The sequence below is a fragment of the Cajanus cajan genome, chromosome 7, assembly GCF_000230855.2.
Source record: "Cajanus cajan strain Asha chromosome 7, NIPB_CcT2T_4, whole genome shotgun sequence".
Classification (NCBI taxonomy): Eukaryota; Viridiplantae; Streptophyta; class Magnoliopsida; order Fabales; family Fabaceae; genus Cajanus; species Cajanus cajan.
In genome coordinates, this window is record NC_138523.1 from 35,461,290 (window position 1) to 35,480,243 (window position 18,954).

Consider the following 18,954-nt stretch of genomic DNA (forward strand, 5'->3'; position numbering starts at 1 on the left):
CATAGTAGTTCTCCAAGAAAAGAAGAATAAAAGAAAAGCAAACCTTAGAGTCGATGGCACAGGCGCCCAACCTTCTCCAAGTGTCAAAAACTAAAAAAAACTGTCTCCGAAACAAAAGTCCCCGTTCTAGGCTAACCTCATCTAATTTATAACCTAAAAGGGTAAAAAGGTAAAACTACCAAGATAAAAATTACAAAGATAAAATAAAAATAAAACATAAAACTTAAAAAGCTGGGACGCGAAGTGAATCACGGCCGTGACTGAGAATCACGACCGTGATCTTCTCTGGAGCACATCTATGAAGGGTCAGTGGCGTTCACGGGTGTGATTGGGAGTCACGGCCGTGATTTTCTCTGGTGAATCACGGGCGTGATTTAGAATCACGGCCGTGATTTTCCCTGTAGCTCAGCATTTCCTCTTTAATTCTTAAATCTTGATCCTGCTCAGAGAAAACACAACACATACCAAGAAAAGCATAAAATAGGAAAATGATATAAAAATTTATTAAAAACATGAAAGATATGCATGATTATGCTATGAATTCTTGTGAATTAAAGTGCTAAAATACGAGTAAAATACACAACATCAAATAACCCCAAACTTGAACTTTTGTTTGTCCTCAAACAATAATTTTATTCCAAAAAAAAAAAAAATCATCAAGAATTAACTGAGCATTTAAAATCTTCACTCTTAGTCTCACAAGGTCCAATTAGAATCTTAATCTTTCATTACTAGCGCCAACTCTTAGTTTCTAAGAGTTTCATGATGTCAAATCTTGTAAAGCTCATTAGTCAAACGAAGATAATTTAACAGAAATAATTTTTCAATGCTTGTGACACAAATAGGGGTAATATTTTTATTTTTGTTTTTGTCTCACCTAAAACATTTCCCCAGTAGCCAATCAGTGTAGAGAGGATGATAATTTCAAGAACACGTAGCCTCAAAGGGGGTCTAGCTATTTTACTAAACAATTCCCCAGTAGCTAATTAGTTCCCTTAGTTTTCTAAGGTTAAGAATATTCTCCCTCTAACCTATGACCTCAAAGGGGTGCTAGGTGAATTTTTTTTTTTTTTTTTTTTTTATTACCCCCCAAAAGCTTTTAAGCACGAATTAAAAAGAATTTATCTTCAAGAGACTATTTTTATAATTCTCGATCATTTCAAGCCTCAATACTAAGAACCAAGTGCTAGCCACAAAACCAGCTAATTTTTCAACCTTTTGTTCTGAGACTTCAAGATTCAATTCATCACATTCAGTGTTTTCAAAGACGAACAATTTCATTAAAAATATTTACTTTTCAAACACAAATTCAAGCTGGGATTAGCTGAATATGTATATATGCATGATTTTTTTTTTTTTTTTTACTTTGCATGAATGAATGAAATGCGTACATCCTCCTAACCCCAAACTTAAAGATTTGCTTGTCCCGAAGCAAAGAGCTAATGAATGCATGATAGATTATTTTGACAAAATTATAAAATGCATGAATATGCAACCAACCCACAACAGAAAGGAATGCTTGTCCCTAAGCATCAGAGTAAAATAAGGAATAAGAAAGATCTCACTGTGGTGGAAAATCATCTGGATACCGTTGAATGTGCCATTGATACATTTGATCAACCATGTAATTATAATGCTGCTGGCGTTCATCCATTTGTTTCAGCCGGTTATCCATTGATTGAATAGCTGCCAGGATAGCAGCATTGTCCACCTCAGGTCCAGGATGTAGAGGGGGTTGTTCAGGAGCTGCTTCCTCATCTGCAGGAGCCGCTTCCTCAGCTGCTGGAGGTAGGTCCTCTAATGGCTCCAGTGGAAACTGCCGTGTAGCCCGGTTCTTCACGGTGTATGTTGGATTTGGTAACTGGTGGTGCACTCCCGACTGGGTTACTACAAAGTAGTATTTATCATCTTCATCTTTCGCAATGCAGTTCATAGAAGAGCAGGTAGCAAAATTAATAGTACGGCTTCCAGGGAGTGGTTCTAACTGGTCCAGCCAAGCGTGATAGCCAAGGTGTTTGGCTATAGTGGTAATGAGGCCGCCATTCACAATCGCACCGTGGCTGGTATTGGAAATACTCTGGAACTATCGTGCCAAATGACTGCCAGAATCAATAGGCTCCTCTCTGTTTTCCATCATAGCCCATAAAAGTAAAAGGTCGCTCAAACGAACCTTTCCTTCAGAATCACCTCGGGCCAAAACAGTAGAGGCAATAAAGCGGTGCATAATACGGATGGCGGGATGGCGGAAAGCAGAGGAATTACATTTTCCAGTGACCCAATTACTTGTACCTGTCAAACTATACCAAAAAGAACCAGGGTTGAAAGAACTTGGGGTTCTCGTGCTCCCTCCAGTGGGAAATCCAAAAATATTATTGAACTGAGCCAGGGTTAATTCGTGTTCTTGGTTAAACATACGGAAAGAAATCAAACCTTCAGAACAATTTGGCCCAGATAATATTTCCGTGTGGAGAGAGCTCAAGAACTCAAGAACTAGTCGAGGATAAACAACATCATTATGCATGGTAGCAAAGGTTGTCCACCCAATGTTAGTTAACATGAAATTGATATCAGCACGTAAACCCAACTTACGAATAAATGGGAAGTCGAGATACCTGGTAGGATGGATAGTGCGGAAGCGTAATACCTCGTTCCGCTCACGCTGTTCATCGTTCCGATAGAACCTCGGAGGAAGGTGCGGAATTTCACTTGCTTCTTCCTCGTAACTGTGGGTATCGGAAGCGGTGGAGGACGAACCAACGGTATGGGTGCGCTTGGGAGCCATGGATGAACGGAAGGAGTGAATGTGGGAGGAAGAGGGAAGAAGAGGAAGAAGAAGTGAGAAGCTAGGGTTTGGGAGAGAAGAAAAGAGAGAATGGGCAGAGTTCGTAAGTTTGAGAGAAGTGAGAATGTAAAAGGGGGGGAAAAATATATAAGGGAAAGGGGAATTTCAAAAATCACGGGTTGTATCTGTTGAGCGTCAGCAGGGAATCACGGGCGTGATTGGAAATCACGGCCGTGATTCTCTTTGTGAGTTTTCAAAAATTCAAACAGAGGAGATCACGCCCGTGATTTATAATCACGGTCGTGATTCTCTCTGGGGTTTTCCAAAAATTTTCCAGAGAAGATCACGCCCGTGATTTATAATCACGGTCGTGATTCTCTCTGGGGTTTTCCAAAAATTTTCCAGAGAAGATCACGCCCGTGATTTATAATTACGGTCGTGATTCTCTCTGGGGTTTTCCAAAGCATTTGATCAATAAAAGGTAAGGGAAAGTGATCCTTTCTAGTGGCATTATTTAATTTTCTATAATCAACACACATACGCCACCCAGTCACAGTTCTTGTGGGAATTAATTCATTATTATCATTTTTAACTACTGTCATCCCACCTTTCTTAGGAACCACATGAACTGGACTTACCCAAGGACTATCAGATATAGCATAAATTACCTTAGCATCCAATAATTTCAAAATTTCTTTCTTTACCTCTTCTTTCATCTTGGGATTTAGTCTTCTTTGAGCTTCAACAGAAGGTTTGGATCCTTCCTCCAAGAAGATGCGATGCATACAAAATGAAGAACTAATTCCCTTTATATCAGCCATAGTATATCCAATAACTTTTCTAAATTTTCTCAACTCATTGAGAAGTTTTTCAGTTTCTTTTTCATTTAAAGCTGAATTTACTATGACTGGATAAGTGGAATTAGCCCCCAAAAACTCATACCTTAAAGATGAAGGAAGTGGTTTAAGTTCTAACTTTGGAGAGTTTTCTTCTTGCCAATCTGTTGAAGACTCAAGAAGACTTTCTACTAGAGGATCTTTTTCTTTACACGGGGGACTTGAATCGATCAAGCAAGCATAATTAGGTTGAATCCCCTCAAGATCTATGTGCTTTCCTCCAACTAGAAAATTCTCCAAGGGATCCCTCAAAATAGATCTCATGACTTCTTCCTCCATGTCTTTAGGCAATATATCAACCCTGCAGCAAATGTTTTCAAGAGAAGGTTGTCTAACAGATTTAGCAATATTAAATTCCATTGTTTCATCATTAATGGATAAGGACAATTTTCCATGTTTGACATCTACTATCACGCCTGCTGTAGCCAAAAATGGTCTACCTAGTATGATTGGTATTTGTTTGTCCTCTTCCATTTCTAAAACAACAAAATCTCCCGGAATTAAAAATTTACCTATCTTAACTGGAACATCTTCTAAAATTCCTATGGGATATTTTATAGATCTATCTGCTAACTGGATTGACATTGCTGTAGGCTTTAATTCTCCCATATCTAATTTCTTGCAAATTGATAAAGGCATTAAACTGATACTTGCCCCAAGGTCACATAAGGCTTTTTCAAACCTTAGATTTCCAATGAGACAAGGTATAGAGAAACTACCAGGATCCTTAAGTTTTTTGGGCAAATTATGATGGATCAATGTAACAGTCTCTCTATCATCCAATTTCCTTCGGTTAGCTAAAAGATCCTTAAGAAATTTAGCATATGTAGGCATCTGTTGTAGAGCTTCTACAAATGGAATGTTTACATACACTTGTTTGATCATATTTAAAATTTTTCAAATTGTCTATCAAGTTTAGTCCTTGCTAACCTTTGAGGAAAAGGAATTGGAGGGTGATAAACAGTTTGAGGCTTTGATGAAGATACTTTTTCTTTTTCTAATCTCTCTTTTTCAGGTTTTTCAACCATAGGAGAAGCGTCTTCATCAATCTCAATATTATCATTTTGATTAGACACAGGTCTGTCTAATTTCTTCCCACTCCTTAAAGTAACAGCATTAACATTTTCAGCTGGGTTTGCAACTGTTTTACCTGGGAACTTACCTGGAGAATTGTTTGAACTAGGCATCAACTGTGCAATTTGATTTTCCAGCATCTTGTTGTGGAGAGTAATATTCTCAACCTTGACAGCAAGGTTTTGAATAGAATTTGCCATTGAATCATTGGTCTGTTTTTGATTAGTGACAAAATTCTCCATAAGGTTTTCTAATCTTGAAACACTTTGTTGAATTGAGGGTGTCTGTACTGGATTTCCTTCCCCATTAATGAAGTGATTGGACGGACGGAAATTAGGTTGCTGATTGCTAGTTCCTTGAACTGGGTTATTCTTCCAAGAAAAGTTAGGATGATTCTTCCAACCAGGGTTGTATGTGTTGGAATATGGATTACTCTTCTCTCTTCGAGGAGTGTCATAGAAATTATGAGAAGCTGCCACCTGTTCAGTAGTATCTTCTTTTTCTCCAGTAAAAATTGAGGTACAATCTACTGCAGTGTGCCCTTGTTCCCTACAAAGGTCACATACTTGATTTGTAGCCACTGAATTAACCTTAGCTTTTTCCATCTTGTCTAATCTTTGATTAAGAGTATCAAATTTTGCTAAGAGTAACTCAATATTGTTCACTTCATATCGCCCCGGAGTTCCTTTCCTTGCTGTGACTTCTCTTTCACTGTATTGGCTGTGATTTGAGGCTACATTTTCCAAAATAATCATGCAGTCATTAATAGGTTTCCCCATGAAAGATCCTCCAGCTGCTGAGTCTAATATCATGGTGCTTTGTTGGTCCAATCCTTCAAAGAAAAATTGGATGGTAAGCCAACGGTTGAAGCCATGTTGTGGGCATGCTTGAAGATATCCTTTGAACCGCTCCCATGCTTCATAAATAGTCTCTCCAGTGCCTTGTTGGAAATTAGTGATTTTCTTCCTCAATTCTTTAGTTTTAGAAGGAGGAAAGAATTTCTCTAGAAAAGCTCTTTCACATAATTCCCAAGTTGCTATCTTTTCTCTAGGCACTGTTCTTAGCCACACCTTTGCCTTATCTCTCAAGGTGAGTGAGAATAAGCGGAGTCGCATTCCATCAGAAACTTCATCATCAAATTGCTGGGTCTCACAGATTTCCAAGAACCCCTCTAAGTGGTCATTAGGATCTTCTGATGGTAGTCCTCCAAAGGTGTTCTGTTTGAGCATATTCACCAGAGAAGCTGGTACAGTAGCTCCAGTTTGCATCTCCCCTCCAGGTATCCCACGAGCTACGGGTGCAGAGTAATCCCGAAGCGGTAAATTATCTCGTTGTGCAGCCATGTCAAATTCTCTAGAAAGGTTTCTTTTCCTTCTCAGGAGAGTTCTTTCAATCTCAGGATCAAGTGGTGTTGGTTTCCCAAGACGTAGAGATCTCTTTTGCATTAACCCTAAGGCACTGCAAAAAAAAAAAAGAAAGTGACCCGTGAAATCTGAATTGGAGAAGTAAACACTAAAAAAAAAAAAAAAAAAATTATTTATTTATTTAAATTTTTTTTTTTTTTTTTAAAAAAAATTTGAATTAAAATAATTGTAATTTAAATCAAGAGACGTAGTCCCCGGCAACGGCGCCAAAAACTTGATGTATGGAAAACCGCAAGTGTACGGTTGTCGTCAAGTAATAAATATCGAATCACAGGGACTACGTGTTTGACCTAGAATTACTAGTATTTTAATTTGAATTTTAAAACAGATTGAATTTTTGTTTTGAGATGATAAGATCAGATTTGATGGTAAAAGAGATAGTAATGCAATTAATGAATAAGATAAAACTTTAAGATAAGATAAGGAGATTTCCGGGAATCTAGGGTTCGCACAAAGAGTTCCAACAATATTGAATTATTATTTTCATTAATTAATTCTATTCCATCTTGAAGGTAGTCTTAACCTAATTTAATCCTTGCACCTTCTCAGGCTACGAGGACGTGTTTAATTAAAATTAATCTCTACTCTCGTAGTAATTACGTTCAATTAAACACATTAAGATCTTTGTTAATCTATTGCTCCTCGAAAGCTTAAATCAACTCTCGTGATTTAACACTCAAGTCTGTTCCTTTAGGTTCCGATAATTAGGTTCTCCTCTCAGTTCATCCCTAATTATCTATGATTATGAAAATTAAGATTAATTGTTTATCATAATTATAATCAAGTTCTCCTCTCAGTTCATCCTTAATTAATGTTATTATGAAAACAATAATATTAAAGTTCATATATAAAATATAAAAGAACAGATCAAGAATTGGAATAAAATTAAGAAACTGAATAATGCATTAATAAAGAGGTTCTCAGAGGCTAAGCCCTGATCCCAGAAAAAGGGAAACTACTCACAGGAGTTCATAGTAGTTCTCCAAGAAAAGAAGAATAAAAGAAAAGCAAACCTTAGAGTCGATGGCACAGGCGCCCAACCTTCTCCAAGTGTCAAAAACTAAAAAAAACTGTCTCCGAAACAAAAGTCCCCGTTCTAGGCTAACCTCATCTAATTTATAACCTAAAAGGGTAAAAAGGTAAAACTACCAAGATAAAAATTACAAAGATAAAATAAAAATAAAACATAAAACTTAAAAAGCTGGGACGCGAAGTGAATCACGGCCGTGACTGAGAATCACGACCGTGATCTTCTCTGGAGCACATCTATGAAGGGTCAGTGGCGTTCACGGGTGTGATTGGGAGTCACGGCCGTGATTTTCTCTGGTGAATCACGGGCGTGATTTAGAATCACGGCCGTGACTTTCCCTGTAGCTCAGCATTTCCTCTTTAATTCTTAAATCTTGATCCTGCTCAGAGAAAACACAACACATACCAAGAAAAGCATAAAATAGGAAAATGATATAAAAATTTATTAAAAACATGAAAGATATGCATGATTATGCTATGAATTCTTGTGAATTAAAGTGCTAAAATACGAGTTAAATACACAACATCACCGACTTCGTAGCCGAGCTCACGCCCACCTCTGCCGAGGAACCAAGGGTATGGACTTTACACGTTGACGGGTCCTCCAACTCTAAGGGTGGTGGTGCAGGTATCATATTGGAAGGACCGAACCAAGTCACTTTGGAGCAATCCCTCAAGTTTTGCTTCAAGGTGACCAACGACCAGGTCGAGTATGAGGCGCTTCTCGCGGGGCTAAGGCTGGCTCATGACCTCGGAGCTCGGAGAGTGAGTTGCAACAGCGACTCGAAACTCATGGTAGAACAGCTCAGCAGAACGTATCAGGCCAAGGACGTTCTCTTACAACGGTACTTACACATGGCATCATGACAGATCTCGTCCTTTGACAAGTTCACTATACAGCATGTACCGCGAGAACAAAACACCAGAGCCGACCTTCTTTCAAAGCATGCCAGCACCAAATGCCCTGGACAACATCGGACCATCATCCAGGAGACCTTACACTCACCTAGTCTAGACGACAAGATTATGAACACCAGCAACATCGAAGACCAGTGATGGATGACGGGCATTTGGAGCTACTTGAAGGCAGGAGTTTTTGATGGAACTAGGTTGAAGAATTGATGTTCAACCATGCTTCCATGCAAAGGACCGTGATGCTTCTTGAGGTAGACACCTTTAGAACTCTGAAATCTCCTTTGAAGAAGCTTCAATGGAGGAGAAGTCCTTGAAGGAGGTTCGACCACTTCCTAAAGCTTGTGAAGGAAGCTTGAGGAACCAAAGCAAAGTTGAAGAACTTTGCTAGAAAACCTAGGAGAGAATTTCTCTACGGTTTAGGGACTCTTGAGTGAGAGAGAAAATCAGATTTCATTTCTCAAATTTGTCAAAAGTGAGTACAAGAGAGGTAATTACAAATATAAAGGGTAGAGGTAGCTTCTAGGAGAAGCTAACCTTAACCATGGTTCACTAGGAACCATGGTAAGGTAAGCTTAACTCCCACGGTTTAGCAAGCTTGTAGGAGAAGCTAACTTTGACCATTGTTCACTTAAGAACCATGGTAGAGTAAGCTTAACCTACTAAGGTTTAGAAGCTTGCAAGGCAAGCTTCAAAACCAAGAGGTGTTAGTTCAAAAATTCGGCCAAGGAGGAGAAGATGAGCTAGGCGGCCTTTGGGTCATTTTGCTCCATGATTTAATTTGAAAATTCTTGATTTGGTTAAGTTAGGTTCATCATATGATGATGAGACCTAGCTAAATCAAATCTATGAAAAATTAGGAGCAAAATGAGTCCAATATGCAAAATTTTGCCTAGGCCCAACTCAGGCCCAATTTCTAAACACACACCCTAGCTTTGCTAAATGTCACCCCTTTTTCCCTACTGAAAAAAATACAAAATGAAAGTATCAACTAGGGAGGTTAAATGGAGTTAAACTCTCCAAGTAACCTACCTCAAAAACAATATACAAACACTAGAAAAAGCAAGTAAAGTGCCTCACAAATACAAAGGCAAAAATAACCTATACAAAAGAACTACTATATGTACAAACATAAGAAAAAAGGTCTTTAAGATCATCCCATTCCTCTTGGTTCTTTTAGTATATCACCTCTTGGATTCCTTGGCCTTGGCCATAGTCTATCAGTTTTGCCCGGGGACGGGGGCGAAGCTCGAAAGATGAGGTTGAGGTCGGCCAAGTTCGTGATCATTGGCGACGAACTATTCAAGCGTGGCATCTCCACCCCACTACTCAAGTGCTTAACTCCACCTCAGGCAGCCTATGTCATCGAGGAGATCCACCGAGGCATATGTGGCATGCATTCCGGGGCACGCTCGATGGTGACCAGAGTACTCCGAGCAGGATACTATTGGCCCACTTTGAAATCAGATTGTCGGGACTACGTACAGAAGTGCAAAGAGTGCCAAGAATTCGGCAACGCGCATCGACAGCCACCTGAAACTCTCCACCAGATGATGTCATCGTGGCCTTTCGCCTAGTGGGGAATGGACATCCTGGGACCATTCCCCTCAAGTTCCTCCTGGTGGCAATCAACTACTTCACCAAGTGGATCGAGGCATGCCCACTTGCTAAGATAACCACTGAGAACATACAAAAATTCACCTGGAAGAGTATCGTATGCAGGTTCGGGATACCCCACGGCCTTGTTACTGATAACGGCCGACAGTTCATTGCACAGGGCTTCGAAGACTTTCTTCGGGAACTCGGGGTCAAGCATCTTCTGACCTCAATGGAACACCTGTAAACAAATGGTCAAGCCGAAGCAGCCAATAAGGTGATACTCCGAGAACTTAAAAAGCGCCTCGGGAACGCTAAGGGGCAATGGGCCGACGAGCTTCCCAGCATCCTCTAGGCGTATCATTGCACCCCCCCCCCCAATCAACAATGCAAGAAACTCCTTACAAGCTGACTTACGGAACTGACGCAATGATTCCAGTGGAAATCGGAGAGACATCTCACCAGCGCCAAGTCTTCAATAGCGAGCAGAACGCTCAAGAGTTAGCAACTGACCTCGACTTAGTTGACGAGCTCAGAGACGAAGCTCAAATCCATGAAGAAGCCTGCAAGCTCTAAGCTTCCAGAAGATACAATACGCGAGTGCAGCCTCGCTCTTTTTGAGTTGTAGAAGACTTGGAAAATGGAGCATACCGACTAGAGGAACTCAGCAGAAAGCCCATACCGCGAACTTGGAATGCCACGCATCTCAAGTTTTTCTTCAGTTAATTTTGTACGAATGAGTTTTGCACTCTTTTCCCGCCTCAGTTTTTATCCCAAAAAACAGAAAAATGGGTTTTGGCTGAGAGGGTTTTTAACGAGGCACATATATACAACCAATAAAATAACTCATTCTACTCCATTCATATTCTTTTAGTTTTACATCATGCTTTACGCTACTCCAAGGTCGAGTTCGAACCTTAGCTCGGGTTATTTTACTTTACGCATAGGTCGAGTTCGAACCTCAATCCGACTTATCTCGCTCCTAGTCAAGGTCGAATACGAACCTCAAAATTATGCATATTGCGCTAAACTCAAGGTCGATTTAGAACCTTCATACGATTCACTCTCCTTCACTCCGAGGTCGAGTTCGAACCTCGGTATGATCAACTCAAGGTCGAGTTCGAACCTTCATATGATCAACTCAAGGTCGAGTTCGAACCTTCATATGATCCACTCAAGGTCGAGTCTGAACCTTCATTCAAGTCATTCTACTCTAGTCCGAGGTCGAGTTCGAACCCCGGCGAGGTCAAGTTCGAACCATTAGTAAGAATCACCTTACAAAAAATCGAGGTCGAGTTCGAACCCTAAAAGGACTTCTCCTACTCTAAGTCAAGGTCGAGTCTGAACCTTGACACGATTCCCTCAGGGATGAGATAGGTTATCCTAAAGCCGAGGTCGAGTTCAAACCTCGGTAGGACCACTCTAACCTGAAGTCAGACTCGGACTCGAGTCCCACCGCAAGGTACCTCGTTTTCACCCAATGTAAAACTCGAACCTCGGTTCAAATCACTTTATTTTAAGCCAAGTCTGAGCACCACAAAATGCGAAATGCAAAACAAATTCCGAACAAACTTTCAAATCGTGCAAACAGGCGAAGACTAAGCCTAAAACATAAGCGCGGAAATCGAAATCCAAACAAACTCATCCAAACACAAGATGAACAACTCAAAGGAAATGATATATACAAAATAAGTACGAATTTTCAATACATGAATTCAAGGAAAAGAAAACAACAAAGCAGAAGAAACAAAAACGGCCTAGGCAGAAGGGTTCTCACTGGAGTTGTCCTCGAGGTCATCCTCCTTCACCAGCTTTCCGAAGCGGACCTCCTTCTCCACATGCATAGCGGAGAGGTCGAACCCCAGCGCAAGCAACCTTGCCTGGTGAGCAGCCTTGAGGAATCCCCTCTTGTGCTCGAAGACGACGGCCCGCTCAATCTCCTCGAGCTTCTTCTCCAGCCCCGCCTTTGCCTCCTCCAGCTTTGCGAGGTCCACTCTCAAAGCGGCAACCTCCTCCTCTTTGCCACCGAGAAGAACTTCGTCGCAGAGACGCCTCTCAGCCGCTGCCACCAACTCGCTCTTCAGGGAGGTCACCTCATCCTCCAAAGAGCGCACCCGGCCACGGGAAGACGTCACCTCATCCTCCAAGAAGCGCACCCGACCTCGGGATGAGGCGGCGAGCTCCTGCAACTCACCCACTTGGGAAGCATAAGCCTCATTGGACCGTAGGACGATCTCCAAAGACTTCTGAACTCTCGCGAGGTCGCCCCTCGCAGCTTGAAGTTCGGCCCCCTGCATTTTCGCTTCACCGAGGGTGGCACCTAGAACCTTGTTCTCCTCTTTCAGGGCCTTGTTCTCCTCCCTCAAGGGTTGAACTCGGCCCCTCAACCTCACCAGCTCCTCCTGCTGCTTGGACCATTTCTGCTTCCAGTAATCTACGATGCCCATGGCTCTCTGCAGGAAGACCTCAGCGGCATCTAGACCTTCCACGGGCCCGGCTGACTCGATCATGGCTTGATCAGCCGTGCTCAGCGACCCTCTAGGAAAAAACTTCTCTGAGGTCACCCCTGCGCTCCACCACGACTCAATGTCTTCTAAAGCACTCAAGTGATCCAGCCTCATCACGGAATCCCCCGTTTTGAAGCGCTGAGCAAGGTACTGACTTTTACGAGGCCCCTTTGACGAGCCAGATGGCGATGCCGACATCATTGGGGTGGGTGTTGGCACCTCGGAGCTCGGCCCCTTTCCACGATCCTCAACAGTAGCAGAAGCGGCAGCAGGCATCCTCTGCTCAGCAACGGGGGCGCCCACCCCTAGCGCCTCCGAACTTGGAGCCACCAGAGTCTCGGCAACGTCCCCTGCCTGCAAAAAATGGCTCTATGTCAAAAGACAAAGGAACAACATAAAAGATAGAAGGAAAAATAAAAAGCGAGGTACTCACCACGGCGGCCTGGGCGACTTGCTCAACAACCTGGGCCACCACCACGGCAGCGTTCCCTGCCTGCAAAGAGCGATAGTACCTCAACGAACCAAGAAAAACCAACATTGAAGAAAGGTTAAAGAAAACAAGACACCTACCTCGGCGGATCGGGCAACAGCTCGGGCAGCCTCCCCCGCAACAGGAGCCCCTTCCTCAACCAAAGTTCGAGGAACCTCCGTCGGCAGCAGAGAGCTCCTAGTGAGATCGATCGCGTCGGCGTCAGCGGCCCTCGAGGCCACCTCCTCGGCACTACGAAGGGCAGAGGTCCCCCCGACCTCTTTCTCTCCCCTCTTTCTTTTTCTGTTTGTTTTTAGAGGGGCGACCTCCTCCTCCCGAGGCTCGGGGACCTCAATTTCAGCAACATTGTAGCGATGCTTCAGCTCTCGCCACTTGTTCCTGCCCATGATGCCTGCAAACAGAAAGAACAAACACATCAGCAAGAGAAATTTTAAGGAACCCTCACAATCTAAAGAAGACGAGATACTCACTCTCTAAGCCCCTCCCCTTGTATGCCGAGTTCGCAAGCGACAGGACGAGCTTGCAATCCAGCGAGCGAGGAAGTGCTTCGAGGTTCTTAATGGCGAAGCCGTCAATTCCAACTTCCCCACCCTGTAAAACCTAGCCGGGGCGGAGCAGCAATAGAAGGGGAACTTCGACAACCCGCCGAAGTAGAATGCCCCATCCTCCAACGGGTTGACATCCACTAGCGCCACCCGGAAAAACTCTTGCTTAAAATTTTTATATGACTGGGAGTAAAGGGTAAATAAACCCCATCCTTACTCCCACTCAGAGACAACAAGCCATAAGGCGGAACGCCTATTTTCAATTGGTAAAAATGAAGGAAAACGGGAAGAGACACCTCTATCCCTAGGACCGAACATAGGACTTGAAAAGCCCGCAAAAAACCCCAACTGTTTCGGTGCAACTGACAAGGAGCCGAGTTGATAAAATTTAAAAAATCACACTCAAATTGAGTAAAGGGAAGGCAGACACCTAAATCCCTAAAGAAACACTGGTAGACATAGAAATGGGGAGGGAAAGTAGACACCCCCATGTACACACCCTCACCGGCCTGACAAGGTTCAAGCCGGATCATCCGGGAGACGGAAGGGTCACAAATTCTATGCGATTTCTAAACCGCATTGACCTCAAGGAAGGACCTAAACACACTCTGAGGCTCCCCCACATCACGCCTGACCCAGTCGTAGCCAGGGATGCCTGGAACAAGGTCCTTAGGTGGATTTTTCTTTTCAGCAACGGCCGCCCCAGCAGCCACCGTCTTGCCCCGCGCCTTGCCCTTACCTCTGGCAGGCGCAGAAGATGCAGAACCCCTCTCTCCAGCCATCAAGACATGGAAAAGATCTTAGAAGAAAGAGAAGTTAAAGAAATAGGAGTACCTGATACTTTTTGGCAAACAAAGAACAAGAACGAAAATCAGACAACGAAACTCAGTTGCCGGAGAAGGCGACAGAGAAGAACAGAGACAGAGAAAGCCTAGACGGAGATGGCAAAAGTTAAAACGCAGAAATCGGCGTACACAAGAAGCCAAGGAAGAAAGAGAGCAAAAATGAGTAAAGTGAAAGGGGAAAGGGCGCGAGAGAGAGAAAAGGGTTTTCCAAAATTCAAAACGGCCATGACACGTGTCAGTCAAGGTGCACACCTGACGACGCATTAATTGAAGACCATTATGACGAATGCAAACCATCATTGCATAACCGTCGTTCCCATTAATGCGCCGCCCGCACGTTTTCGAGAAATGATAGTTGTCACACATGGCATCTTGACAGGCAAGCGTACGCGAAGGGTCACGGCCACTTGACGAGCTCGGTCTTAACTCCTCGACCTACGGTCTTCGGAGCTCGAGGGGCTCGTGTACTATCCATACTACCATGCCGAGCTTGAGCTCGGCATCACAGCGCAAGATGACCTCGGACATGCGCTGGGTGATCTCGGTCTAGACGAGATCTGCTATCTAATTAGGTCATAACTGATCTCAGGCCCAACGAAACCCTAATTCACACCAAGGTATGTACATTACGTACATTACTTATACGAGACTCATACTCATACAAACCCTAACTTTGGCATCGGAGTCTCTTTTGCAGGTACCACCCCCATCTTGAAGCATCAACGTACCAGTGAAAGAGGTTCACCGATCTTACTTAGCGAATCATCTCTACAGCAGATTTTCGGTAAGGACAGTATGTATATATTTGATACCAGTTACTAGTTGTATTATAAACTTTAATTTTGATGTATGTGTTTAATCTTTCGCTACACAATAGTTGCTCAATAACAAATGCAATGACCTACTAAATAATTACATATAGTCCAAACCAAAATACCTTAAAATATCTCTCATCAAAGAAAATTGCCTAAAACAAATAAATAGGGATGATAATATATGACAAATTAATTTGTTTTTATTTACATAATCATAAATAAAAGAGAAAGATAATTTATAGTGTATTTTTTTTTCATTCACTATTTTTTTTGTACGTGGTCAAATCTTCTCTCCATATAAAGTACAATAAATATGTGTATTAAGAATTATTCTTTAACAAAAGACTTTTATAATTTTTTTTTAAATAATTTTTTCTTCATCTATTGTCTCTTTAGATATATTATTTTCATGTTTATTTTTAAATTATATTTTAATATTTTTAAATAAATTAGTAATCTTTAAAAGTAATTTTGTATCACAATATAACTAAAATTTTATTTTATGCAATACTACCTAATAGTTATTGACTTTATATAATGAAAATTTAATAAATATAAATTTTTAAATATATGAATTATGTAATTATTCAACATTATATTAAATAAATAAATATTTTTAAATATATAAATTATATTTACATTTATAATAAATAATTTATACCGTGACATATATTTTTAGCTGTCGATACTTCTATAACACATTAGAAATTAATTTTTGAAATAAAAATGAGAATAATATATTGATATAAATAATAATTTGGCTGGTTATGAAAAAATAAGAAGTTAAGAAAACTCTTTCATTAAAAAATAAATAAATAAATATACACTCATTCAATATGACTATCATAATTTATCTAGAGAATTATTTATTATAAATTTAAAATATAATTCATATATTTAAAAATATTTTTTATTATAGGTTTTGTTTAAGTATAATTTATATATTTAAAAATATTTAATTATATAAAAATAAATAATTATACTATACATGTCTATTTTATTAGGGTAACATGGTAATTAAAATTTTACGTAATTAATAAAATTAAGTGCAAATAATTAATGAATTAATTTAAATATAACTAATGCTAATCTGTAATTGAATGAGTATCAATAAATTTGATTTGAAGAATTGAGATTGAATTTGAAACTCACCTGGATGACACACTGTATGGACTGCAAGCTAAATAAGAAAATCAGGACGATAAAAGTGCCCACAAAATCTTCATTAGAAATGAAATCGTATCAGAGAGTGGTGGCAAAACTTGATATATGGTTTCTCAAGCCAGAAAATCAAAACCAATCATGTTTCACAATCACTGGAGTTGAAAAACATACTATGGGCTATGCTATGGGCTTTGAAATTTGGGCTTGGTGTTGATTTCTAAGCTTCGTTGTACTTTTGTGGATTTTGTGAGAGCCACTTTACTTCTCAACACCATTTAGGAAGAAAAGAGACCAGACCCGAAAATAAAAATTAAAAGAAGAAGAGGGAATACATTTTATGTCCGCGATTCGCCAAGTCGAAGGATATGTTCATGAAACGTTAAAACGATTTCCATTTCTTAATTTGAATAAGTTATAACAAACTGTTTTAAGCAACTCTATTTTAGCAGGAAAAAAAGAAAATAACTATTTTTTTTATCGGTAAAATCAAATGTATTTTAGACCACATGTAGTTAGGTAAATTCACGAAAAAATTCTCTACTAGAATATAACACAACTGCCTTACTTGTTAAAGTGAAACAACTTCTCCAAATATTATGATAATTGAAATATATATACGATGAGGGTTATAATAATATTGATATAACTTTTACTAAGTATTACACTGCTCAATAATTTTATATTAAATGTAAATTTTGTAAATCTAACCATTAGATTGAAAGTTCATATCACTTTATATGTTTATGTCAAATTTTGTTAAAATTTAACAATAACTTAAAGATAATTAAAGTGTTCATATTTTAGTATATTTTGAAATGTATATATTATAATAAAAAAAATATCTATATTATTATGTGATAACTTTTAACTCCTTATATGTTTATTAAGATATTAAATAAGCATCCCAAGTCCCCAAGGATTAATGATATCATGTTAGGGTATTCCACTCTTAACATTTTTTATAAATCCTTAAAATAAATATTATTATTTACATTAAAATAGTCATTAGAAACCAAAAGTAATGATTATTTTAGATTTTAAAGGGATAAAAAAAATAAAGAAAAATTTTTAAGTATTAGGACCAAAAATCAAAATTTGCTCATATTATAAATACCAAGAACAATGTTTACATATTTTAGAACAATGATAAAAAAAAATATTTACAAGAAATAAAATTAAAACAAGGTTATTTCATTGCCCATGTTTAAGTTTATTCATTTAAAAAGAAAATAAGTTAAAAAGTACACACTTTTTTCACACAACTTCATATACTTAAAAAAAAACAATGAAGGACTAAAAGTATATCAAACGAGGTTAGATATTTATTTTATTTTTCTAAAATAATATGATAATATCACATGAATAATTATTATCCATTGGTTAGCATCAATTAGCGTTATTATATGTATATTATTCTTTAGAAGTTATCATATATTTGGGTGCCCATTGAGACTACAACAAATTTTTCCTGCTTATATATATAATATCACATGAATAATTATAGAATAATATACATATATAACCCTAAGTAGGAAAAGTTTGTTGTAGCTTCCTTCGTTGGACGAGCTTGACCCACTGTGGGTCGCCTTGCTAGGCGACCATAGCTTGCTAAGCAATTGAGACCTCTATGAGTCCTTTACCAGTAGATGAGACCACCTTCCAGGTCACCTATATATCCATCTTATCATGGAGCAATTCTCATGTTACTAAGCAAGAAGACAGATCTAGGCAAATGTTCATCATCCAAGCATGCACACCAAGCGAGCATTCCACCCTGTTGGGTGAGAATGTGAAGTTCCACTATGGAACTTGTCTTCTCTCAGCAATTCTAGTCACCATCTACCTTCTCTACCACATGCAACCCACCAAACTCATTTTAAACAACTTAAGCAACATGAATCTAACATCAAAATCAACATGTGATGAGAATTCTACACAGATTCACATATTTGGATCTTACGTTTTCCTCCCCTTAAAACCCCCCAACTTCATCAGTTAAACAACAACATCAAATCTCAACATTTAAGTCGTCAATAGGCTTAACAACAACAATCCACAACTTAAGGAATCAAAGAAGAAGAAGAAGAAGACCCTTAGAGTCGACTTCTTTTTACAAAAGCTCCTTGGCTCGAATATTAACTTCTACATTACCCTTAAAGTTGACTTCTCTTTAAGAAAGCTCCTTGGCTCGAATATTAACTTCTACATTTCAACCTCAACTTCTAAGGAAGATCTAGGTGTTCTTGATGAAGTTAAAAGAAGAAATGATCTTCCTCTCCATATCTTACCTCTTTACAACTTTTCCCTATAATCCAGATAAATGAACTTATGCAATTCATGTTCTTTAAAAACTTTATACACTTTATCCCATTTTTCAGTCATTTTTTATCTCAATTTAACCAACTTTCGAAAAACTTAACTCTCAAAGATTCTTCCACCCTTAAAGCTCAAACAACAACACATAAACCCAACATAGCAACATATAATGTTATAAATCAATGTAACACCATCATACAATAAAAATATAAAACATACAATGTTACAATTATTTTATTTTATTGTAACTCTTTAATGGTAGTTTCTTAGTTCTATAATAGATAACTTAGCTTTATAACATTAATTAGTATTTTTATTTCTCCTACTTATTTTGAGATCACTCTATAAAATTATTAAGTCACTTAATTTATTTATTTTTTAACTTCTCAATACCCATCTCTATCATTTTGAAATTTTGAAAATTATTATTACTATTATGGTTGTTACTACATTAAAAAAAATATCTAACCTGTCATGTTTCATTTAATTCACTAAATCAGCCTAAAGTATATATATATATATATATATATATATATATATATATATATATATATATATA

The 18,954-nt window shown here is 39.1% G+C and overlaps 1 protein-coding gene and 1 non-coding gene across 2 annotated transcripts; both read left to right on the forward strand.

Moving 5' to 3' along the window:
* The first annotated feature begins 5,619 nt into the window (after positions 1–5,619).
* LOC145950204 (small nucleolar RNA R71) lies at positions 5,620–5,726 on the forward strand. The gene has a single exon (XR_014428311.1). It is a non-coding gene; the product is annotated as a small nucleolar RNA R71 (small nucleolar RNA).
* Positions 5,727–9,373: 3,647 nt separating this feature from the next.
* On the forward strand, positions 9,374–9,694 carry LOC145949976 (uncharacterized). The gene has a single exon (XM_083060883.1). It carries the CDS (start codon positions 9,374–9,376, stop codon positions 9,692–9,694), a length of 321 nt encoding a protein of 106 aa, XP_082917009.1.
* The last annotated feature ends 9,260 nt before the right edge of the window (positions 9,695–18,954 follow it).

Coding starts and splice junctions, on each gene's coding strand:
- LOC145949976 (XM_083060883.1), top strand. CDS start 9,374: ATGAGGTTGAGGTCGGCCAAGTTCGTGATCATTGGCGACGAACTATTC.